This window comes from Micropterus salmoides, unplaced genomic scaffold, assembly GCF_014851395.1.
Source record: "Micropterus salmoides isolate LMB-PRFRI ecotype aquatic unplaced genomic scaffold, ASM1485139v1 Ms_hic_scaffold_22, whole genome shotgun sequence".
In the NCBI taxonomy this organism is placed as follows: Eukaryota; Metazoa; Chordata; class Actinopteri; order Centrarchiformes; family Centrarchidae; genus Micropterus; species Micropterus salmoides.
The window spans coordinates 25,132,939-25,159,146 of NW_024041373.1; the positions used below are offsets into that span (position 1 = coordinate 25,132,939).

Consider the following 26,208-nt stretch of genomic DNA (forward strand, 5'->3'; position numbering starts at 1 on the left):
CTTACATTTTAATTTTTTTTATACACAAATATAATCAACACAAGGACACGTATTTCATTGTTGTGTTTATTTATTGAACATATTTTGGCTCAAACACCGTGGGCCAGATTTAAAGGGAGGTTTTCAAAGCTGTTTCCCTTCACACTCATGGACGGACATCTTTTCCTGCAAAAGAAATTAAAAAATAGTATTTCTTGCAAATAGAATTTACTGTTCAGAATTAAATTACATTCTTTTTAAGTTATAAGTAAGTAATGCCCCAATTGCCAGGCAGCCTTAGGTTTGCATTAAGTTTAGTATGTTACTTGCAGAGACTTGTATGAGATAGGTAATCAATATAGTAGATTTTTAGTTCCCTTTGTTGAATGCTTTAAAGCAGCTGCAAGCAGCAATTATAAACTCAAATTACTTTTCCCAGCAACACATGTAGTATTAATGCACTAAGTTTAGATTTTCAGAAACTACGTTAAAGTAACTGCCCTGGTGAATATTTAGTACAACATATTTATGCTATGATGCATTTAATTAAAACCTGTGTCAATAAAATACATCAAGATAAAGGATTGTTCCTTTTTTTATTGGCTCCTGCTGTCAGACTTTGTGTGCATACAACAGCCTCGGCACTCTCTGTGGAAGGGCATGAAATGGCATAGAAGAGGCTGGGTGCTTGGGTGAAGTTATTTTTAATATATATCAGCGTAAAGATGAGAATATGACCATAAAAAGTATTTCATATCTAGGTTAGAATCACCTGTCCATAGCATTAAACAGAACCTGATCTGACAATGATTCCCACATCAAACTGGTTGCAAAACTACCATAATCCATTAGAGAATCCTCCTGCCAATGTCAGATCAGATGCACAGCAGTAGCACAAAGAAATGGAAAGTCTGATGACAGATTGTACGGCTTACGTAACATGAAAGTAAGATAATGTAATTACTTAAGTTTGTCTTTTCTTTCTCGCTGAGATTGGACTGCCTTTTGTAACAGGGAAGTTGAAGAAATCAGGCTCCAACATTTTTAGGGCCAAATCCCCTGGAATAACTATAAGATTAGAACAGGTGTCAGTAACAAATCCACAAAGTGTTTGGTAAGTGCTACTCAAGTATTCAAGTAAGACATTCTCACAGGTACACGCACCTTTTCGGTCCCCAGCAGTACCAGTTGGCATTGCATTAAGTCCAACCATGAGAGCAAAGAGGAGGAACACAATCGGAGCTTTCATTTTCTGAAAAAGAGAATTCAGGCTTAGTGCAATCCTCTGCTTTTTTGTTTTATGATAAAAATCAATTATCCGTTTTAATTGTTAGTAAAAGCTGAAAAGAGATTTTAAATAATAATTTACCTCTGCTCTTAAAGTCAGAAACAGTAATGTGTAACAGTGAAGTTACTGTTTATGATGTCCCTGTTGTGACTCTGGCTTATATACCAGACAGACAGGTGTGTCTGTCTGTCTAAACGATCTTAAGAATCTGCCCAGTTCAGTTTTAGGAAAATAGGGTCCAAAAAGAAATCACTCACTAGTTGTATGTGAATATTGTAAACAATAATGTAATCTGGTTAACTCTGTCTGCTTAAATCAAGATGCAGTGCATCCAGTTTGTGAAAGACTGTGCTCACATCTGGCAGCAACATAAGTCTCAGAATCTGTCTCTAAGGTGGAGAGAAAAAATCAAAATTCAACTTCCATCTTGGCTTCCACCAGGCAAGCTGGTTTTAATGAGCCTGAAGGTAAACAGACTCATCCACGTCCTTCAAGAAATTCCAAAAATGCAAATATTTGCCTCGCAGGCTTTGCTGGAGGGGAAGGTCTCAGATTCAAGACACAAATAGAGCAAACACAAAGGTTTTATCAATTATTATTAATGTCTTACATGTGAACCATTTATATTTTATTTTCAACATAAGCTGATTATCTGATTTGTAAAAGGGAAATACATTTAAAAAAAAGGATGTATACAGTAAACAGTATGGTTTATACACACCACTTAAATCATCAGTGTGAAAATGGCACTTAAGGTAGGCTAAACAGTGACTTATCTCTCCTAATGTCACGCTCTTCCGGTTGGCCGTTCTTTGTGTTGCACTTTTGAGTTTGGTATCTGCCTTAGTATGTTGAGTTTTGGGTTCTGTCCTGTCTAGTGTCCAGTATCTGCTATATAGTCTGTTGTGTTTTGAGTTCCTCTGAGTTATTGTTTGGCCAGTTCATTATCTGTTATTTAGTTGGTCTTTGATTCCATGTCATGTTCTTAGTCTTGTACTTTAGTCCATGTCTTTAGTGTTTACTCCTGGTCTTGTGTTCTCTGTTAAGCTCTGTACTGTGTTCTAGTTCTGTGTTCTGATATTTTGTAACATGTGTGCGTTTCTGTGTTGTCGCTTATTCACTGCCCCAGATCTGCTTGTCATGTCAAGTCTCTGTTTTCCTCTGCTCTCTTTCTGCCTCGTTAGTCTCATGTCTGTCACCTGTGTTGCTCCCGCCCTGCTCGTTAGTCCCTGTGTATATATACCTGGTGTTTCTGTCTTGTCTTTGTCTGGTCATTGTTCATGTTACCCCCCAGTCTGTTATGTGTGTACTCTCTGCCTGCCTGTAACCAGCCTTGCTTGTCTTGCCACCCTGTACCTTTGGCTTTCTGTTAGGATCACCTAGTTTTTTGTACTCTGTTAACCAGCCACTCTGTCAATAAGTGTGCTCGCCTTTTGTTTGTTTTCCCTCAATAAACCCCCGTTGAAGGTCTCGGGTTATGTATGTAACCCTGGTTCCCCGAGAAGGGGAACGAGACACTGCGTCGGTTACGACACTATGGGAACGCCTCTAGGCCTAGCAGGTCTGAACGTGAATGAAATCACTCCAGTCCTATTGGTTTGTTGCTAGAACGGTAAGGTGTGACGGAATAACCGGAGGAGTATAAAGCACACCTGTACACACTCATCATTAGCTTAAACTATGAAGCAGGCTCTTCAGGCGGGGAGAGAGGTGCGGTGGGCCGACGCAGTGTCTCGTTCCCCTTCGAGGGAACTCAAACTGTCGGTTACAACACTATGGGAACGAGATACCCACTAAACCGTGCCGAAAACCCCGCCTGCCCCAGTGTGCAATAAAGTGGCACGACTAAGAGGAGAGCGCACGAGTGCCAGGTGCCGAAGGAAGGTCAAGACTGTAAAACTGAATGAATGTGTGCGGAGTGGCCCGACCAGCCGCTACACAAACATCCTGCAAAGAGGCCCCGGAAAGGAGGGCTCGAGAGGCCGCCATGCCTCTGGTAGAATGAGCCCTCACAGCCACAGGTGAAGGCAAACCGTGCACCTGATAGGCCAGGGAAATAGTCTGAACAATCCAGTTGCTAATAGTATGTTTGGGAGCAGGGAGCCCAGCCCTGGGGGACCCAAAATACACTAGCAGCTGGTCAGCCTTCCTCCAACGGGAGGACCTCAGAGTGTAAATACCCAGTGCTCTGACAGGGCAGAGCAGATGAAGTCTTCCGTCCTCCGCAGTCACATGAGGTGGAGGATAAAATGCCTGCAGCACTGTGGACCCTGGCGCACAAGAAGGCACTTTAGGGATGTATCCTGGACGAGGGTGCAGGGTAGCCCTAATATTCCCCGGGGCAAACTCCAGGCTTTGCGGGGAAACCGAAAGCGCTTGGAGATCCCCCACCCTCCTCAGAGAGGTGATAGCAAGGAGAAAGGCCATCTTGAGGGTCAAGTGCTTAGCCTCAGCTGACTCCAGGGGTTTGAAGGGGGCCTCAGCCAACGCCCCAAGAACCACCGCCAGATCCCAAGTGGGAACCTTGGACCGAGTCGCAGGTCTCATCCTCCGGGCACCACGGAGGATCCGTGTGGACGGGGCCCTGGAGCTGAGGAGGGTCTCAACTGCTCCGGCTGTTAGACCCGCCTCAAGGTACTGTGCCCCCTCAGGGGCCAGACCCACAGTCGCCATACAGCGGGGCAAGGGTGAAGAACCCGGCCCTGCGACTGGGGGAAAAGCGTACAGACGTAGCCTCGGCCACGAACGTACCATGGCGTCCAGACCCAACAGGGCTGGAGGAACGAGAGAAAACCATAGCGGGCAGTGCGTAGTCTCTTGAGATGCAAACAGATCCACGTCTATGGGGCCTAACTCTCCGCACAAGAGCTCCACCACTTCGGGGTGAAGTCTCCATTCCCCGGGCCTCAGCCCCTGCCTCGACAGCAGGTCTGCTCCCTGATTCTGATTCAAAGGGGTTGTGATGTATTTCAGATTGTCCTTGTTGTTTCAGCAATGAGCAATGATAACCTTAGTTAACACCAACTGGACATTCAGCAGGCCTAAAGTACTGGGGTTAAGAATTTAGAGTGTGTGATGTTGTGAGTGGAGAAATACAACTAGATTAGGGGTCAGGGACTACAATTACAGCTTCCAAAGAAATTTAAAGTCAAGTTCCAAAGAAGGTTAAAGTCAAGGGCAACTGGACTTGGTTAAAGATACTAGAAGACGTTTCGTCCCTCATCCAAGGGACTTCTTCAGTTCTGACTGACTGGTAGGGAAACTAAGCTATTTAACCTCAGTGGGGTCGTTTGTCAGGATCGTTGATACTGCTGTTTCGTTAGTGTTCCTGGCTGTTGTAATGACAGTCGATATGGTTGTTAGGACTACCCGTGGCCAAGACTGAACGACCATTGTTGGCATCTTCACCTGAGGCCAATAGGTTACGTCTGTTGAGTTTCCTGGAAAGTGATGATTGCTCTTCCTGGATCTTGTGGCTGTTTTCACAAAGGTCCATTTAGGGTATCCACAGGCTGTAAGTGCCCCCTTCAGGTGGTTCTGTTCCTTTTCTCTGGCTTGGGCGCTTGTTGGTGGATGACTGAGAATCTTCACAGACTTCTCAGCCATAAAGTACCTGTGATATCAGTTATCCTAACTTGCTGCTGTGGACCCTACAAACAGAACATTGTGTGTTGATAGAACTCTTTTGAATGTGAACCTGACAAAATACTTACACTGTGTGTGTGCGTGTGTGTGTGTGTGTGCGTGTGTTTGTGTGTGTGTGTGTGTGTGTGTGTGCCGTATGCAGTTGAATGTGTGCGTGTCCATTTCATTCACAAATTGAGCGATTGCTCAAAACCAGCCACTCAGATTCATATAAGAGTTCAGTTTTATTCATTCTTCTCTACAGAAGAAACTATTTTAACAAAATCTCTAATACAGAACATAAAGAGAGACCGCAGTTCCTAATATATACATGACGTCTGTTGTCTTGACAGACGAAGAAAGAAAGAGAGAGGAGAGATGGGAAGTGATACGACATTTATACCATTTACTTACAGAGAATGCACCCAAAAAATAGTGCTTAAAAAAAAGTAATTATATGCAAACAACTGGAACGACCTGACAAATACTTCTCTCTAGTTTGACAAGGAAAAAATCACACTTGTTCTCAGTGTGTGTTTTTAATGAACAAATACTAATATATTGATAACCCTGATGAACATTTTACTTTACTCTAATCTAAGAAAGCATTAAATACTTACACAAACATGGCAAAGTAGACCCAGATGATCTTATTATCTTATGCGGTGTCCAGGATCACACTTTCAAACTAAGGTTTTCCTGTGGCTTGTTCTTGAACAGGTAAGTGAGCTGAATGTCATATTGTAGTTCTGCATCACCCTCTGGTGGGCGATAGTTAAACTGAGTTTACTGTGTAAAGCTCTATATTCATGATGGGATGATCTTTTTTGTGATTTATGTTTTCAACATACATAAATGGGACTTTGTTTATATATAATACATAAACATAAATTCATATGCTTTTATAATGAGGAGTGGCGCTTTTTGGAAATATTAAATATATATATACAAATATCTCTTGAATCTGGAATTATGTGAAAAACTGAATCAACTTTTGGAAAAATGTAAAAAAAGAAAATGTAAAAAAAAAAAGCATCTATGTCACTAGAAGTGTCACAGTTTTTCATCTAATGTATCCAAATATAGTAGAGAACTTTCGAAAAATACTCGTACATCAAGTTAAAAAAAATCACAACTAATAATTTAAGAATACATATATGAATACAAGAGTAGAGTTACTCTAGTCTTATATATAAGGACAGAACTAGGGATGCAGTTTCAAGGTTTTGGTTATACAACCAATGAACACCATTTTACAGTAAAAGCGTGATTCTGCAACAGTCCCTCTGTCCTTTTTGGAATAACTCTACGCTTAAATGTTTTAGATTTCAGTTGATCTCCTGGAGACTAAAAGTCCCTTCTGCCAAATTCCAAAAAACTAAATCTGTGAGTTTGTTGTCTGTTTCTTCTTGTGAGAACATGTTTTTGCAGGACTGATTATGCCAGTGCTATAATGCTATATCTAAGTATGTACTGTATTAATGCACTCTGAATATATTGGGCCTCTTGTCATACAGCCTGTCTGCACTACACAGGTTCTTTAATGTATTTTGCGTTGCATGTCATTTGATGAGGTCAATCACATGAACACATTAAATTCCTTTGTCACCAGATGATAAAAAACTATTCTGATAGCATAACTATTCTAATTACAACACTGACAGAATTATCATTAAATCACAAATTGGCCTAGGGCTCAGTAAAATATCTCTTCATGTGTTTAAAAGTCACAGTGCAAGAAACTGAAAATGTGTGGTGCATTAGTACCAGATTAATTGTGGTTTGCTTGTTTTGAACTGATTGAATTTAAAGTAAATGGTTCTGCAAATAGCAAATAAGAAATGGTAAGTATTAAAGATTCTCTGATCGTTGAGTGAGAAAGATACAGACAAAGAAAAGAGAGAACAGAGGTAAACATGGAGAGAGGAGAAACATGGCATAAAAGTAAAAACAGAGAATCACATTGGAGGTGGTTAAAGAGTGATTCTACAGATGGTCGATCCATCACAATATAATCAAAAGAGTTGTTAAGATTTGTGTTGAAACTGACTAACATGTGACTCTAAATGATTTGCATTTGAAAGCGGTTAAATGCTGGAATACAAAACTAAGGGTGTGAATTGTAAAGTTAACTTGTCTATAGCTGCCAAATTGAACCAAATGATAACATGAAGCTGATCACTGGAACAACAGCTTGAAACAGACAATGTTTCATTTTTTACACAATAAAATCTGCCATCACAATGTATTTGACAGGGATTCGATTAATGCTGTCCCATTCCCCACCAGTAAACTAATTCTTTTTAAAAATATCCAAACATATAACAGTGCAAAGCACTGGGTTGGTTGCATTGAGATTATTACATTATGGCTACAATGTTCAAGCTAACAGTCTGAGGGCTATTAGGCACATATTCTGACACAAAAACAATGTCACACAAGGACCTCTTCTTTTCTAAATTAAAGAACAAGTACAAAAAAAATATCTGGACTTATTATTCTAAAATTATAAATTACAGTTCCATTGTTATGCAAAGTACTTCCTGCTTCAATATATGGTGATAAATGGTTATGTGTCTCCTGGATAGCCCAGCTTTTGCCTCCACAAACACATAACATTGAAACATTGCTCCTTTGCTTCTGTCTTTGTCACAATATGGTAAATTGTATAAAACAGAGAGAGCTTTAAGGAGGTGTAACAGGGTCTCTGGTGGCCATAGTAGAGGTCTTAGCTCTTGGGCACCTTTTTTTCCAGGGTGTTAGATGCACTGATCTACATATGCACAACATTTAACTCAACTATGGTTAAGCTGTATTTAAGGCAAACAAATGAAACCTGTTGATTAAGGTCAGGAAGAGTTTGTGTTTATGATTTATTAAAATTTCCATTGCTGACTAAGACAGGAATGGTAGCTTTGCTGCCAGGGTGGAAGACAGACACTCCAATGCCCATCTACAACACCACTGCAATTGTAATTTGTGCTGCACTATGTGACCTTCGTACTACTCTACTTTTGAATGTACTCAATGTTTTGCAGATTTGCTCAATCAAAAAGTTTCTGAGATGCATCACTTTCACAAATAAAAATTCCATTTCTAATGCAGACTCGTTGCATTTAGACATTTGCTTTGTATTAGACATATAGTTTACATTTGGCCAACCTAAAAAGAAACATTCACAATTTCTGCTGTTTTTGAAAAAGTTTGTAGTAAAACATGCAAAAGAAAATTTTGTTTGGATGTCAATTTGTTTACAATAGAGCAGAAAGTATTTGTTGATTAATCAGTTTATCATTCTTTCCTCAACTGTGAGAATTCTAAACTTTTTTCTGTCTTATTTGAAAGTAAACTTAACATCTTTGTGTTTTGGACTGTGGTCAGACAAAACCCAGCAAATTGAAGAGGCTTTAAGACATCGTGATGGAAATTTTTCTCTATTCTTTGTCATTTGATAGACGATTAATAAATGAATCAAGAAAATAATCTGAAAATGAATCAATATTTAAATTACCCATTTGTTGCTTATGCAGGTTAAAGCTGGAGTGCAGGACTTTGACATATAAATGAACATCTGTTACATTCAAGCCAAACATGTTCACACAATCGAGTTTTTAAATCTGGTGTCTGTGGCAACATTCCTGCACTGGCAAACCAGTAGTGATGTGTTTTACGTCAACCAGCAAAGATTGGCTTGCCAGAGCTGAAGGGGGGACAAAACCCAAAGCCATGTAGAGAACTGCACAAGAGAGCTCCATTTACTGCTGAAAATAAGGTCCAGTGGAGAGAAGGTATTCTTATTGAGAATTGTTTATTGTTTGTTTTGTTTATAATGGTTGTATGTGTTTGTCTTAATATGCTTTGACAATGCTGTGTGCAGTCATAAATATGTTATGTGTAGATATGTGTACATTGTCTGTATATGTGTGCAATATGTAGTTTGTGTGAAGAATCCATGTTTAAGGTGCTCTTTGTACGGACAGTGAAAACAAATTTCCTCCACTGAGGACAATAAAGAATGAATCTGAATCTGAATCAGTCATGCCAATAAAGCCTTGTCAATCTCTCTACGTGGCTCTGGAGCAACCTCAGCGACAAAGTAGACTAAAGCAACTTGAATATATGAGCATGGCAGAGCCAGTGGTCCAAATAAAAAAGAAACAGGGATAACCATGGGTGTAGCTTTTACACATTGGAGAGCGCTGAGAGAAGAGAAGGGACTGATGGCAGACACAGATGTTGCTTAACTTTGGAGCAGGCTATGTAGCTATCACATTTACTCTACCTAAATGATGGATCATTGTCTTGGAACTGTGGACATTTCTTTGTATTTTTGTAAGTATTTCTGAACAGGAGCCCGGGGCAAGCTCACCTGTTGGCATACGTTATGAGCATTCTTCGATAATAGGTAATTGTGTAATTACCCTCACTGCCAGAAGGGGGAGACAAAATATCTCTACTGTAGGTTTAACTGATGTCTGGAAAGCTACAGCTTTAGTGCAATAAGGGGGGAAAAAACTCCACAATGGCTCAAGCCAAGAGAGAAACAGACAAAGACATAAGCATCCATTTCTCAAGTGAATGGAGTGTTAAAGTCTACAGTTTAATGTGTCACTTTTTTGTTTCACGATTCCCCCCATCAGCAGGAGGGCTCCCAGCTACATTTTGCTGTTTGGGTCCAGTTACAGAATCGATAATAAACTAGAGCCCTTGATAGAAAGAGTTATGACAATTTGTACAACGGTGGATAAACTACCTCTCTGGTGATAGATGAATGTTGCAAATATTTATCACTGACTTTCATAACATCATCATAATGCCTTTCTTAAAGACATAACAGACATAACTGGAAAGGTGGGGGAGTTGATATTTCCTGTCCAGGTCATTTCCTAATTAGTTTATGTCTGCAACCATTTCACCACAAAGTCATTCTTCTAACCACTTAGGACACTACCACCACACTGGAAGCTACAGAACAGAACACTGTTTTAAATGTTTACACACTATAGAGACTGGAAATCAGCAGTAGTGTTCTGGTAGCTGACAATGTCATGCACAAATATACTTTCATCCAAAACATCATTTAGGTGAGGATCATACCAAAAAAAAATTAGAAGGGTTTGGGGGGTACTCTGTATGCTTGTGGATACCTTAAACTATACTACTAAATACCACATTGACATTGTTTAGACTCAGTCTTTCTTCCAAAGACAAGTCAGCTTGTCGTCATGTACAGTGTGATGAATAGATGTTGTAGAGGTCTAAACTCTACACCGTCCTCATTCAAGAAAAATAGATTAACAGTCAAAACATGGCAAAAACTGAACTGGACAATGGTGTTAACCAGATGGAGGTGAGTCTTTGTCCAAGTGAGTATCATTAGGATGACAAACCTTTTATGAGAGAAGCTTTCATTCCAGAAACATTACAGTACAACGCAATTAGTGAGTTTTTATTTTGTCCAGAAACAAACTGTAGTTAAATTGTTGAAAACTGAAGTCCTGGCTGCATTTCAGTACACTGAGAAGCTGATGTCTGTAAAGTTTCAGCCTTATTAGGTGTTAGTAACTGTGTGGAAGATGTGTGCTTCTCATTTATGTCCATTATTTGGTGTCACAGCAGCGCCTCGTTTTGTGCCCCACATCACACGTGTTTGTTAAATTCATCTGGGGACAACCAACATTGCAGGTGAAAGAAACAAGTTAATTATCCTACAAGATCTGGTTTGCCCCTGGTTGCCGGGAGTTGCCATCATCCTCCCTCTCTGATTGGTGTTTATAGAGGTCACATGGCATGAGAGGGAGGGGCTGTCGCTGCTCGGCCAACACTGACTCATAAGGCGGCGCCGCTTCCAGCGGGAAGGAGATGGATGCGATGTGTTGATGCTCCTGCTCCTGTAGTCCCAGTGGGTAGTGTGAGGGGGAGAACCAGGTGGCGCTGGCTGAGGTCTCTCCACAGTATTGAGAAGGATCTGGACTGGTGTAGTTAGGCTGCTCCTCCTGCTCTGCCCCTCTCTGAAAGGGGTCCAAAAGGGAGTAAGGAGGTGGGTCGTCTGTTGGTATGTAGATCTGAGTTGAACCTGGGCCAACACACTCATCATAACTATGGAGAAGAAAACAAAAATATGACAGTTAATACCGCGCAATTTTCACCCCGTGTCATATATCAACAATAGACACAAAAAAGACTACACACATTTACCCATGGTAGAAGCACAAAAAATCAAGGAGAACTGATCAAATAAAGAAAATATGACAACAAAATTGGGCAAGCAAAACGCTCTGCTTCTGAAACGCTCCATGAAGGGTGTGAAGCCACGTGGAGAACGGAACAAAACTGCATCACAAACGTAGTGTCATAGAGCTGTGCGCCGTGGGATTCAAGACGTAAGTGATTTTCTTTTCAGACAATGTTTGGTGACTTCCAAGGCTTATATAGACACAAATAGAAATCAACTACACATCTTAAGGAGCATTTAACTTTTAACATCCAATTACCAAGCTTAAAATGTTCTTCATAAATAGTGAGGGGAAGCTACAGATTACGCTTTGTACAAACCCTAATAAAACATTCTGCAGTTTAGATGTGGTCACTTTTGGATTTGGATCATAATTCTGCAAATACAGGTCAGTGCTTGGTTCCCATCTGCAACAATAAAGCTTTCTTCTAGCTATGGAGCTTCTTCTACATAGCAACAATGGCTGAGGCTAGTGGGTGTCACGGCACAATTCTTTATATAAATAAAACTGATAACCACATCATACATTTACAGTCTCAAAAAATTATCCAGGAGACTCCTGTGTTCCCATTTTGGGGAGAACATTAAGAATTTCAATATTTTTTATGTTTTACATTATAATAAAATGTTAATTTACTCTAGCTGTATTGTGTAGTTTTCAGAATATATCCCACTGCCACAGCTCAGACAGTGTACAATTGGTGTGCATACTACGTCACAGCAAACTCTATGATACATTATGTGCTGACAGCTGTCCAGTTTCATCTGTCTCCCCAAACTGACGGGGACACAGAAAGGAAGAGAAATAACCTTCAGAAAAAGGTTTTATGTAACAACATAAGAAAAACACACCTGCTTTCACGCACACTCATTTGCACACATCCATATTTGTGATTTATTGGACCCCATCAGCACACACAACAAACAAAATTTACTATGTTAGTAGCAAACACAAAGGCAGCACAGTGTTGTATTACACTCTGCAACTCTAAAGCATTACTAACTGCAATAAAGTTATCACTTGACAATGTGTGCAGAGAATAACTTATCTAACAAAGTTCATAAAACATGCTACCTTTGGCTTGTCCCTGCCTGTGTGTTTAAATACTCCCCTCAAGAGATTTATCTTTTTGTATTTGAGAGGTCAGAGATTCAGGCTCAGTTACAGAACATCTTGCCAGGAGCGGGTGACAAGCCAATTTCTTGCTCAAGGACACTTGAGAAGGTCATACAGGGTCTTTGGTATGGAAAACTGATTTCCCTGTTTACTACAGTTCACTGCACTGCTGCGTCTGCTGTAAATGCAATTCAGTGAAATAGCAAACTTGATGACAAAACAAAACACATTGTGATAAATGTACTTTCTGCACATACTATAATATATAAGCAGGCTTAAGAATCAAACAAAAATCCATTTAAAAGTACTTTGCACAATGTTCCTGGGGGTTCAAAGCACTGCAGCTTAATATAACACATGTAAATGAAGAAAACATTGTCACCAATTCAACAACATATGAGCAGATTTTAGGATAAAAATGCGGCAAACACATTAACCATTTGACAACACATATGCAGCTTAGCAAAACATGCTGCGAATACAGACCAACACAACCAAATACAGAAACACACTAAAATTGACTTTTTATTTATTTATTTTTGGAGATTATACCACCAGAAATGATCTTCAAATGATCTCAAATGCACACTGCAACACTGACACAACTGGAAATACTGGTCTGGCTTTTTAGTACTCATGGGATGCTAACGTATGACAGTCATGGTGGACCCTTTTCTGGGGTACTATACTAAGAAGCAAGTTCAAAATATAATATTAGACAAATTTGAAGAAGTTAACCACACAATCCAGGCTAAAAGCCACATAGCTGCAGCTGCAGGAAGACAAAACATTGCCAGCTGGGTGAATGTGTAAGTTAACAGGCTTATAATATCACTGCCTTATTATTAGGGCATGAGTAGATCTGACTATTTGTGTATTCCATTAAATGCACATGTTGTTTAGATGTATTCTCTCAGCTGCAATGGCTGTGTCTGTGTTTCGACTAAATAAGTACTCGTTCCAACCCACTTTCAAGAACTTCTCATCACTTCAAAAATGGAATTTATTTATTTAACACACTCAAAAATGTCCCAAACATTGTTCTAAATTATCTTCATGATGCGTAAGTAGGCTTACTTTAATTACAACAAGCACACGGCTTTAGTTCTTCAATCAGTCTCTGTTGATATGGGTATACAAAAGCACAAGTTACCATGCTCACCGTCGTGGGACTGAAAACCCAGAGTTAAACCTTAAGTTACCTCACTAACCTCAAATCCTGCTTCCACCAAAAATGGTGGATAACAGCTTGGTGGATTTCTAGTGACGCTGTGTGTGGATGGAGAACTCCCTTAAAAACAGACTGTGACACATAAACAAATTTGCAGATATATGTGCGGTAGTCCATTCAGGACCCTTCTGCAGGGTTTCTGTGAATGAACCAGACCATGGTCATGATGATTAGTACCTGGAATTTCACATTAGCAGTTTTGCTATTGTTATAGTTGGCTATGCCACTCCCTCAGGTCCTAGTGTTTCTGCTGTTCCCGCCTTCCTTGTGTTTCTTCTTCTTCTCCTGTGTATGTGTGTGTGTGTTGTTTGGCATGGCGCTCCGGTCTTTCTCCCTGGGTGTCCAATCACCTGCACACCTGTTACTCGCCTGCTCACCTGAGACATCTAGTTATCAAGACCTGCAATATATATATATGTATATACTGTATAACCCAGCTCTTCATAGTTCACCCATGCTACAGCCTTCTTAATCATGTCCAGTGTTTTTCCACTTGTTGCCTGATCTTTTTTTACTCTGTGTTTTTGTGCATCATGTCATGACTCTAGATCTGTGTAACTAAATGTTACAGCTCATGCTTCACTTCCCACATACCTTTCTCTCCATCACTCTAGCACCTCTGTGTATCCTGCCAAGTCTGATGCAGCTGGTCAATGTAAAACTCATACTTCATGGTTTGGTTTTCACAAGTTGTTTGTATGACGGTAAATATACTAATATGCCAAACATAATTCAAAATAATTTTTTTAAAGCGATGATGAAATGCTGCATGTTTCACCATCAGCATGTAGTGTAACCCATGAAAGGCAGCAGCCTCCTTCTGTTCTTTACATGTGAGCGCGTGCACACACACACACACAGTCTCTTTCCTTCTTCCTGCTGTTTTGGCTGAGTCCCAGAACTCTTCCCTGATGAACTCCTCCAGCAGCCCCAGAGGTCAGGTTTCTACCAACCTCCTCCCCCAGCCAGAGAAATAAGAGAAAGAATAGAATAAAACCAAAGAGAAAATATGATTACAAAACAGAGAGAGAGAGAGAACGTGTGTGTGTGTGTGTGTGTGTGTGTGTGTGTGTGTGTGTGTAGCTCATGGTAGATGATGATAGGGGCATAGGAAGCAATAAATCAGTGTAACTCAATCATGACAGTGGTTAACTACATCAGCCTGGAACCACATTGCTGCAAGTGCGCGTGCGTGTGTTTTTTTCTACCTTGCCATCTTTCTTTCTTATTTTCTTTCTTTTTATCTCTCTGCGCTTTCTCTGTCTCCTTCACTACCCTCTGTGAGTAAGTGTGTGTGTTTGTGTGTGTGTCCACTTGCCAGCTATTTTAAAACTGTGTTAGAGACTTTGAGTGTGTGTCTGTGGTTTCCTGTTCAGCGTGTGTTTGTAAGAGAGAGTTATTTTAGCCATGATGTGAGGCTCAGTCAGAATGACCTGATGTCCACTACACCCACTGCTCATCATCACACACTCACACACGCATACAGTACTGTTGAAGAATGAAACAGTACTTGAAATGAGACCCTGTTCATGTGTCCGGTGATCAAAAGACCTTTTTACAAAGTCATCACTATAAATCAGTGTGTGTGATCTTTAGTGTGTTCATTTAATTATACATTTTAATTAGTTAATTACTGGTTGGTCGTTTATCCAAACACACCAGATGGAAAAAACAATCCTAAATAAAAACCTCAGCGGGAACTGGCACCCTTTTTATTCCCAGAGTGAACAAACCAACAGGGATGAGATGGCACAGGTACTGCTAATTGCAATGATCCTTAATGTGACCCGCTTGGAGATTTAGTTACTTCAACATCTTTTTAAATGAAGTGTCAACATCGTTTTACCTGTATTAAATTCAGGATTTCTACATCATTAAGGCTAACGGAATCATTACTGTGTTGTCATTGAATCATTTAAATGTAAACTCTAGTGGTCTCTGTAACTGTTTTTTGTATTTGTAGAAATGATCGTAGTAGTGTTTTTCTTAACACATACTCTTTTTATTTTTTTTTTTTACATAAAATCTCTCTCACACACCCTTCACACCTCCACACATGCACACGATCTAAAGGATTGGGGGGTAGCCACAGTTATCTAAAATTTTATTGTGATTGTTTTCTTTTGCTTCGGTGAAACTGACCTCCAAAATCCATGGCAAGGCATGTTGAGGTGAAAATTGGAGACAGGGAAAAGTGTGCTGGGCAGGAAGAGGGTGTTTCAGAGGTGTTGTAACACAGTGTACATCCCTGTGTCTTTGGTCTCTCAGGAGTTAAAAAGCTCCTCCGCTCCCCTGCGGCCTTCTGCTGTGCGTGTCTATGTTTCTGCAAAACCATCACACTAGATAATGAATGTGCTGTTTTACACTTCTGTGTGTTCTGCTAAGGTGTGTGTGAGTGTGTTACCTAGGTGTGGATGAGTAAAAATAATTTGTCTCCTCTGAGACACATGTTGGGAGTTGCATGGGAACTGCTTCTGTTTATCTGCCCATCATTCTTTTTGTCTGCTGCCTGTTTCTGTTAGAGATGCGGACACATCATGTAACTGACTAAATGTGTTGATTAGTTAACCACCCAAGGATGTTATTGCTTAGTTGCAGGGTAACAAATTGATAAGTTTCAGGCTGCAACTGTCCTAGAAAATCCTTTTTAACAAGGTTAAGTTCTTATATTTCTTGTACTTATAAAATGTATTCAGGTGCAGTCTTTTCTCGTACTTCAACCCACTTCTCCCCCTGCTTCCTTACAGCCTGTCCTCACCAGAAAAATGGCCGTGGAGGTTGATTATGCAGCAGCTTGTTACAACCCATATTTATGTTTATTGCAAGATGTGGTGGCCGTATGGTGGCTAAAAAGGAGGAGGTCAGGTTACGGTGTGTAAAGAGCAACAAACTATGCGTAAGTGGATGAATGGGTGAAGCACACACAGGACTGTCACCCAGGAGATAGATCCCGTGTGAAAGAAAGTCAAAGAGGACTTAGTTAAAGTTAAATTACATTAAGCAGGTGAGTTTAGTCACATGACTTATGTTACTTATATCACATGAATTACATAAGGTAGTTTATTTAACCCAAACCTTAATCTCTAACTAAACCTAACCAAGTAGTTTTGTTGAGTAAACCTAACCAAACTACGACAGTTTCACAGTGTTGCTCACATGACTTGAGTCACTTGACGTGACATAACGTAGACAAGGTCTGGTACGCCTGTTGCTGGAATGGTACTTTCTAACAGTCGTACATGTTGTTTTGGGACAACTGACAATGAACCTACTTTGTCATTGTCGAGGACATTTTGTTTGTTTCCCTCTTCTTTTCCTTTCTTTCATGGACTCACCCCTTTTCACTTGATTCTGGTTGATTAAGGTTGATTATTTTTATATACCCAATTGTGAGGAGAATAAAGAAATTCAAAACCCTAACCTTGGATGGGTTAACCTCTTTATAGGTTATGAGGTGGATCTTGGTATTGTGCTACAAAACCTCTTAATAGGGACAATGTGTAAGAATTGAGCCTACTCTCCACCTGTCAAATTCATACTCACAAAAAACACGGGGCAGCATATCACATGTCAGGCTGCTAACCTCTTTTAGCTAGTTTGCTCAGTTAACCATGCAGTCATCGGGTGAGCTGGCACCTGCACCAGGCTCAGCTTCCTCTCGGTGATCACAGCCCGGCTGGGACCAAACACCTTCGGTGCTGAGGTAATGTACAGGGGGTGGGAGGTGGAGGGGCAACAATACTGAGCTATACAATCGAACAATCACCTCTCGAGGCACAAGTTGTATTACATCACAGGACGGGCCAGACTTGCCATACATAGATGTCTTAGCGATAACATCAGAAATGTTACTTTTTTTTTTTACTCATTCTGTTGATAATGTTAGTTTTTTTTTTTTATGTTCTGGCCATGTCTTACACATTGTAACTTTAAAGAGACTGCTATCTGCTTCACCTTTCCTTAACCCCGTCTCCTAGATATTATGTTTATATACAACTAATTTTGCAGCCTCAAATACGTTTTGAAGGAAATATCATGCTGACAAGATTACATTTTCCATTAACATAATGAGGGAATATTGTTAACTAACAAATCTGGCAAGTCACAAAAATCTTGAACAAATAAGTAAAATGTTCACTGACAAAATATTTAATTAGTTTCCTGCCAAAATATCCAATCTTCTAGTACAATATCCACTCCTAGTGATTACAGCATTATTGAACGTTTTTCCTGGCTTTGTTTAGCACTTGGTTAAGGTTTGGGAACGATCATGGTCAGAAAAAAGTCTGCAGTGACTTGAGAAATGTGTTTATTAACATTTAATCAAATAAACAATCTTTCCCAAACATGAGCTAAAGTTCTTTTGTTGCCTAAACCTTACCACAGAAAGGAGTCTGGGTGTGAACACTGCACTCTGGTGTCAGTCTTACACTTTTACGCCCACCATTCATTCCGTCTACCTCAATAAAACAATGCCTCTGATCCAAATATACACCACAATGTAATTGGGAAAACAATTTAGCACTATATAAACCTAATTTTTAGGAGACATACTTATTTTTTCTACCAACAGTCAACGTTGGTTTCTTTTAACACTAACCACAATCTTTTTCCAGTATCAACCAAGTAGTTTTTGAGGCATAACCTGGACAGACATTTGTGAAGTCTAAGTCAGATACTCACAGGTCACGAGAAAGGGAGGACCTCTGGCATGGGTTCATGCAATGGTTGTGACGCTCTACAGAGCTGGACACCGGACAACTCTGGCAACAGCATGGAGCATATGGTCTGTGTGAGTGTGAGCATGTGTAAAGCTGGCATGACCATCTCTACCACTGTGAGAGGTACTTGCATGTGGAGTGGGAGAACACAGTTGCATTCACAGGTGTGTGTGCGTTTGTTATGTGGATCATGCCAAAGATGATCTGCTTCCTCAGCGTACAGCAGCTCACAGAGTTAAGCTTCAAATAAAGTTTAAGATGAAAGTTAACAGATCAGGCTTTATCAGTGCAGGTGGCAAAAAACAGAGGTCATGTGTCTCCTGATACTTCCTGTATCCTGCTCTCCATCTCTTTACATTACAAGTGCAATGTGCATTGGAAGATTACTTTCATCCTACCAGTTGACAGGATAACAGAGTACATTCGAAATGGACAGTACAGATCATGGTTGTTCCTGTGATTTGATTATTGTGCTTCCGTCACTGCTCTCACCTCCCCTCTCACTTTCACTCTGTTACTTGTTAAGTCCTCATCCTTGCTGTCTGGTGTTATCATTTATCCCAAGCATTCACTGTTCCCTGACTCAGTGTTAAAAGTTGCTGTGAGACATCCCGACCTGAGTACTCATCATGTCTTTGTCAGTGACACTGACCATTTGTGTCATATAATTTGACACAGCAACAAGCTAATTATTTTGAACACCTCTGTTGCCATCAACCAATGAGGCTGCTGAACAAGCACTTTCTTATATACATATTCTATTAAGTATGTGTGTGTCAGGCATGGCTGCTGCAAACAAAAACAATTGTCATTAGAAGCTCTATTGTAGCTTAATGTTGTAGGTGGAACACAAGAAACACCTCTGCCTAAGCACTGCAAGATGTATTTATATACTGTGTGTATTTTTTTAACAATAGAGAATTATAGTTTTTTTAGGCTGTTATAATTAGATGAATATAAGTAATACATTTTTAAGACACTGTTGTTATCAACGAACATCTGAGCAACTCAGGAGAAAAAATATTTCAGATCTAATTCTACATAAAGTTTTGCAGCCCACAACTTTACAGTTTTGGTTCCCTCTTCCTGCTCGTATCAACCTGGTATACAGCCACAGCAGGCAGTAGTGATGGGAATCATGGCTTCTTAAAAGGGAACCGGATGTTATGGCTCTGTTCCTTTCTGAGATTATTCATTATTCTTTTTTAGGGGGCAGGGGTTACTAGGTTTTTCTGCAAAAATATTACTAGGATAATGATAGGGTAAGATTTGGATCAGATATAAACTTACGACACTTTCCCATTGCTAGTTACAGCTCAACTCGACTCGCTTTTTGTGCCCTGTCCATATAATACCCCCTTAATGTGGCTTGGCGTCATTGCGACGCAACACGAAAGTGCTGTGCCACTTAATTTTCACTGAAACACACACAACGTGCCACACACCTTAATAATAATAAAGTACAGAGAGGATCATTACACTCTGACTAAGCTATTTTAAAATGGCAGGTTTGTTCAGGACACCTTGTCTGGTGCTCGCAATGATGCTGCAGTGAATAGAGATGATTCTCTCTGACCAGTAAGTAGTCTGCAGTTTTTTAACCTTTTGGTATCGCCGCAGCTCGCTTGACCTCAAAGGAGGTGGTACCAAATAACCTACCAGACACCATCTACTAGGTACCAGATCTGCCCAATGGAAATCTAAGAAAGCCGAGTAGAGTCGTGGTGAGTTGAGTTGTGTGGACTAGGTTTAGCAGCAATAAATTACTTGTATTGTCAATGATCTGCATCGTAAAAATTACACAAGGTGATGGCATATCTCTCTGCTTTGTCAGTGAATTTAGTACTTTGAATCCCCCCTGAAATGTGTTATGTAAATTAAGTTGCAACACTTAATATTAGACTCTTTTTTTTTTACTCTGCCCAGCTGATGCGACACCAGCATTTGCCAGGATAGTAATCAAGCAGACCCTCTATCTCAGGGAGTGCATGTATGTCTGTGCCAAAGCTTGCTCATCTTCTCCCTGAGAGGAAGCAGAAGCTTTCAGTCTCCACAGGTGAGCTGCTGATCCGTGAGAAAGAGAGAGTGTGTGTATCTGTGGTCTTTGTGAGAGTGTGTGTGTCGGAAGCGATACGTTCACAGTCTCCGTAGGTGAGCTGTTGATCTGAGTTCTCTGAGTTTCCCTCAACCATCTGCGCAACCCCCCCCCCCAACACACACACACACACACACACACACACACACACACGGGTTAGGTTAGGCACACACACACCCTGCAAGATCATCACATGACTGCAACTACCTGCTTGTTGACAGGGTACCAAATAACGACTTGCCAGCATTAAGGTAAACAAAATGTGCGATTGTATGTATGTGTGCCTGTTTGTGTTTGTGTGCATGTATATGTGAGCGCTGGCTGCTGTCCCATCGTCCAGGCCAAAAAGTCCGGCTCTCACACAGGCTGTCCAGAACACTCTGCTGCCCTGCCAGAGCACTGACGTAGCTAGTTAGCTCCCCTTTCACTCCTTCTCTCCTTTTCTTTTCTTTCTTTCCTTTTTCTTTCCTGATGCCGTGGTGTTTACTGTAACTCTCATTCATATTTGAGTTGTTGTGAGGGCAAGCATTGTGTTATAGTTTCCATCCTGTGCTAATTCGCAGGTTCAAGATTTTTCATAAACATTATGAATGGATTCATCAGGTCTGGTGGGAGCTGTAATGGTGTACAGGAACATTTTCTTGGCAGGCATTAGGCCCTGCAACACCAAGCATCATTTAAATGCTACAGCAAACCTAAACCCTGCTGCTGACCAGGTGTATCCTTCCACAGATGATGTATTTTTCAGGATGATGCACTCTGTCTGTGTTAAAAAATAGCACCAAGGTACATCCCCAGGACAGACCTTCAGCCTCAGGTTCAACATGATGAATGTGTATGTGCAACGCTATTGAATCAGCATCAATCAGGATCCATGTGGAACATTCCAGCACTGTGTTGAATCCATTGAGACCTCAAAGAAAATTATCTAATAATTTTAAATTTTATTTTAAGTCATGTTCAGTTTCTAAATAAATTTATTTTTGACTGGCAGTTGACAAACTCATGGAGTATGGAGGCTTGGGCCCCATTTACACCTAAAATCTTCTGTATCTTGGCTTTCCACTGTGATTTGTTGTGAAGTGCTGCCTAGCATTGTTTCCTTGTGCTACTTTTCTTCATAATATGTACTACTTTCTGTTATTTTATAAGTTTATATTGCGTTTAACTCAACAGTGAATGACTTCACATTCACCAATTCAATGTTCAATGAACGCTGCTCTTACAGCGTCTTCATGCACAACACTGTATGGACACACTGCCTCAATGTGGCATCAAACTTTTGATTTTATTTGCGGAAGACTGACTACTTGCACTTATACTTTCATGTGGTCAAGCACTATCTGATTGTAAAATGCATTTTAATGCCAGATATAAATAGGGGGCCTTGGATGATCATGAAACTGGAATAATCAGTAAGAAAACTAAGCGACTGAGAGCAACTGTAATACGAAATTTGGTTCTGGTACAACAGAATAATAAACATAAATGCCAGATTTCTAAACGTCTTCGAGTATCTTCAACCAAGTCCAGTTGCCTTTGGTTTTAACCTTCATTGGATAACTTTGACTTGAATAACTGAGAACCTTCACAGACATCTTAGTACGCCCTCTTTTTCTGCAATGGTTTAACGGCAACCATCTCCTAACGCAGAATTCCTCAAAATTTGGTCAAAGGTTTGTGCTACTTTTGGATGGAAACCTGATTTCAGACTCGCAAGGAGTGCTTCAGTAAGAAACATCAGCCAAGCTTAAAATTCAGTGACTGCACCGCTAATGGTGAACTGAATCTAAAGATCATGCTTCTTAAAAACCTGATAAAACAATCAACAGGTTAAATGGATTCATTTTAAGATTCTGCCTCAGTGTCAGAAGTGTTTTGTTACCAATTGTGCCAATGAAGCAATTCTACATTTGCTACAGCTGTGATTGCGCCTATAATTATCTTCTCTTCTATAGAAATGATAACTGAGGCTTTCATGCTAATGAGTATCATTGCATTTAGCACTATATGCCATACCAAAGTGACTCAGAAACTGAATTGACCAGGAGGAGCCTGTGTTTCTATTATGAAGAACACTGAATATCACTTAATAAAAACAATGGGAATCTACTGAGAGGGGGTGTATACACCAACTCTTCATAGTCATGTTGAAAGTCGTGAAGTTCGAAATGCAGCAGCTGGTGACGAGGGACATCGAAAAGTCAGATCCAATTGTCTAAGTCAGTAATCAACTTTCTTTTAATGAATACATAGAAAAGATAAGATACTATCCAACCTCAGATCGATTGATTTTGGCAAAATGAGTGAATGTTTCTAAGGCAAAAGAAGAAGGACAATGAAGACACACACACACACACACACACACACACACACACACACATACACACACACACTGCAGGGGAGAGATGTATGTGAATTATTAAAGATTGCCAATTAAACCAGCTGACATTTAGATCAAAAACACCATGACATTGGCCTTTAGCAAGCTCTTTCTTTCTCTCATTCTCTCTCTCTCTCACACACACACACACACACACACACACACACACACACACACACACACACACACACACACACACACACACACACAAGTGCACAAACACTCATTCCTGCACCCTCACAAAGGGCACCAAAGGTAGCAGTGCCCCGTAATAAATGAATTACCACAGAGAAAGGGTCAAACCAAGTGGACTGAGAACAGTGGGGGACATGGGCTGAATGGTCAGTCACATTTTAATTTTTTAATGTTAGTTTAAACCTATTGTATGTTAGTTTAAACCTATTGTAGCTAGTAGTATGTGAGGACAGTGCAGGCCAAAGATTTTTATTTGATTAGATTTTTTTATATATATATATATATATAAAAATAGAAAGAACATATCTGAAAAGATAAAGTGTCACCAGAACATACGCTATTGTCCCATAGGCCTGCTATGGGCCCCATCTCCATTTCGCCCACAAAGTAAAAAAAAAATCTACATACCTGCAAGGAAAAGACAGGTGAAGGTGGGTCCTGATGCCACTTTTTGTGTGTCCTAAGCAATGTTGGGGATAATACTTATGGACTACTTAACATATGGAAATGTGCTTATTTGCTTTTTTGAGTAGATACCCCTTTTATGTCCATTAGCTAAATATGCTTAGTCCAAACACTCAAATGGGATTTTGTGCCTGAATAGTGAATTCCTCATTGTGAATGAAACCATTTTTCTGTTCTATAATTACCTTAGATTCACAAATGTGCTTACCGTGGCGGTGAATCGGTGTACAGGTTGTTGACGTGTGACAGAGTCTCTCTGTATGAATCAAAGTCTAAACCAGGAGGAAAGTCTTCTAAGCAGGTAGATCTCAGTTCTCCTACTGAACCTCCATAGGAAAAACCATCCAGACCTGCAGAGACAGAGACGTGAAGCTAAAACCCTGTTTGAATGAGAGTTTTATCATCTGGGGACTTCCAGTAGTATGGCAGCAATTGAGGTAATGGATGCAATTTTTCTTTTCTTGTGCACATATTTCATGTATGTTTGCAAGTTGTCTTTTCAGAGCTAACAACACTCAAGCTGATACATCCCTTGTGATGACCGATACAAAGACAGAACAAGATAACGAACTGAAAGAATTGAAATGGATTAGGTAATGTGCTTTTTCTATTAATCCATTTAAAGTCCTGGCAAAACTATTGTTAAATATTTGTTCAGTGCATTGAAATAGTTACATTCTCTTGGGAAAATATAAGCCTACTAGAGCTTTTGGAAGCAAGTTATGTGCATGAAGATGTGGGTGTAGTAAATTTCAGACCAACATGAGCAAGAAAAATGTGCCAGCCCCCACAAAAGAAATGGGACTGAAATTTGTCAGAAATCTTAATATCATAACAGCGCACTTTTTCTAAGTTCAAAACGACTTAATGTTCTGATGACTTACATCCATGGTTCATATATGGACTTTATTAAGTGTGTTACTATAACAACTACAACCTTAGATACCTGAATACTATTCAGTCCTTTAGAGACAATGAAGCTGTGTGTTGTGTTCCACTGCCCCACAGAGAGCCCAGATCAAGATGACAAATTTTGAAAGACATGTCAGATCACATGTTTTACCTGGTTACTCAATCACTTATATTACTAATTAATTAGTTAGTTGGTCAGCTTGTCAAAAAGTTACAAGTTCAGTCACAGACCGTAGCTAGCTCGGAGGTGTGGGTTTCGGAGTCGACTGTCTTTGCGCAGGCTGCCGACGATGATGGTGATGCAGGAGAGGAAGAGGACCAGACCTATAACGATCCCCGCCACCACCAGCGGAGACACCAGGAGAGACGCCTCCCCTCCTGACTCCCTCTCACTCCGGCAGTCTGGGTACTCCCCATGGCTCTGGTTGGAGCTCACTGCAGGGAGATACAGATAGACGTGGATCAGACTTAATTATGTGTGACCATCTAAGTTATTATATATTGGAAAATAGTTTTCTGACAGATTTTTCAGAATTCACAAAGTCATTTTTGAAGGACTTTAAGGGGCAAACTGTGAGAGGGATACTACTGATACACTGACATACAAAATGTAACCCTTTGGTACATGGCGTTCTGATCTGAACATAACATTGAGCTTGTTCATCTCAACTGTTACAATTGATCATTACGACAGTAGTGCACCAGGGGGCCGAGTTACCTAACTGCTGTCTTGCCCTGCACACATTGTAAAGTCAAGGACTTATTCCATTTCAGTTTGTGACAGATAATTAGAGCTAGAGTGTATGCACACACACACACGCACACTAACACACAATTTGGCTCTCAGCCATCATCATTGGATTACAGAACGCTCCTGTTTCTCTCCATTTCTGTTTAATGTCTCATCTGTCTGTTTGTTCTTCCTGTCCTCTGTCTTCCTGTTTGTCTGTCTTTATCTGTCTTACTGCCAGTCACTCGTGATCTGTACACGTCCGTCTCCTTTCTCAGCCCCACAGCTGAGAAAAATTTAAAAAATTTCATATTATATATATATATATATAATTGGGATTTCATGTCATGTGACTTGATTAAGATTTAAATATAATCAAACCAGTAGGTGCATCATTAACATGGCAAAAAGTTAATCCTATTTATATAAGTCAATTTTGTATTGTTGGCAACCCAGAGCTGGAAGAGGGGGGCAGTCAAAACAAGAGCACTAATCAATTCAGCAAGTGCCCCAAGAGGTCAGAACCCTCTAGCAGCCCAATTAATTCTGAAGGGGGCAAATGAGGAAGTCAGATGACATTGTCATAGATCCACAAAGTCCGTGTGAGGACGAGGTCAGGGTGGATCGATGGGTCAACAAAATATTACATTTTAACATGATCGCTGTTCATTTCCTGTTTCCTACCATCAGTCACTGTTAGTTTCTTTAACCATTCTGACCTTAAAAGTGTTTCATAATGTAACAATGACAATGTTGTCTACATAGTAGTCATTTTAACCAAGAAAACAATTATGAAACAATGTATTGTTCTCGAGGGCAAGGACTAGTGATGTAATTTGTTTGTTTTTTTAAGTGTTTATCTATCATGTACATCATGTATGACACATTTGCTCAAGAGTCTAAACAATGAATTCACAATCAGGAATAATTAACCCCCCTGAAAGATGGGGTTCTTGGTGCTGCATTTGCTGCATTACAGCAAAACAGATAAATACAGAGGTACAACAGGCAAAATGAGTCTGTTTTTCATCAAATATACTTTATGAAACATTTAATGTATCTATGTATCTCTCTTGATAACCCAGACACTGCAGATCCAGTTTGGCCATCATAATTCCAGCAATTTCAAAAATACACCAAGGTAACTACAGGAGGTGCATCAACTGTAGACTGACCCAGAGGGAGACTGCCTCCTTTGTGTCAGAAGACATGTTTCCTGCTGTGTTTTGTCTC

General features: G+C 40.1%; 1 protein-coding gene and 1 long non-coding RNA gene across 4 annotated transcripts in view; both read right to left on the minus strand.

Moving 5' to 3' along the window:
* Positions 1-58: 58 nt before the first annotated feature.
* LOC119917215 lies at positions 59-1,232 on the minus strand. Its single transcript, XR_005447241.1, has 3 exons — positions 1,144-1,232; positions 944-1,047; positions 59-165 (listed from the first exon to the last, which is right to left on the minus strand). It is a non-coding gene; the product is annotated as an uncharacterized LOC119917215 (long non-coding RNA).
* Positions 1,233-5,117: 3,885 nt separating this feature from the next.
* The window catches only part of bean1 (brain expressed, associated with NEDD4, 1), a 55,423-nt gene continuing 34,332 nt past the window's right edge, over positions 5,118-26,208 (minus strand). For all 3 annotated transcript variants that reach the window (XM_038737944.1, XM_038737943.1, XM_038737945.1), the window contains exons 3-5: positions 24,477-24,680; positions 23,542-23,683; positions 5,118-10,990 (exon numbers count right to left, since the gene is read on the minus strand). In XM_038737944.1, coding sequence (XP_038593872.1) covers positions 10,600-10,990; positions 23,542-23,683; positions 24,477-24,680 — 737 coding nt within the window. In that variant the 3' untranslated portion in view covers positions 5,118-10,599. The remainder of the gene's footprint in view (positions 10,991-23,541; positions 23,684-24,476; positions 24,681-26,208) is intronic.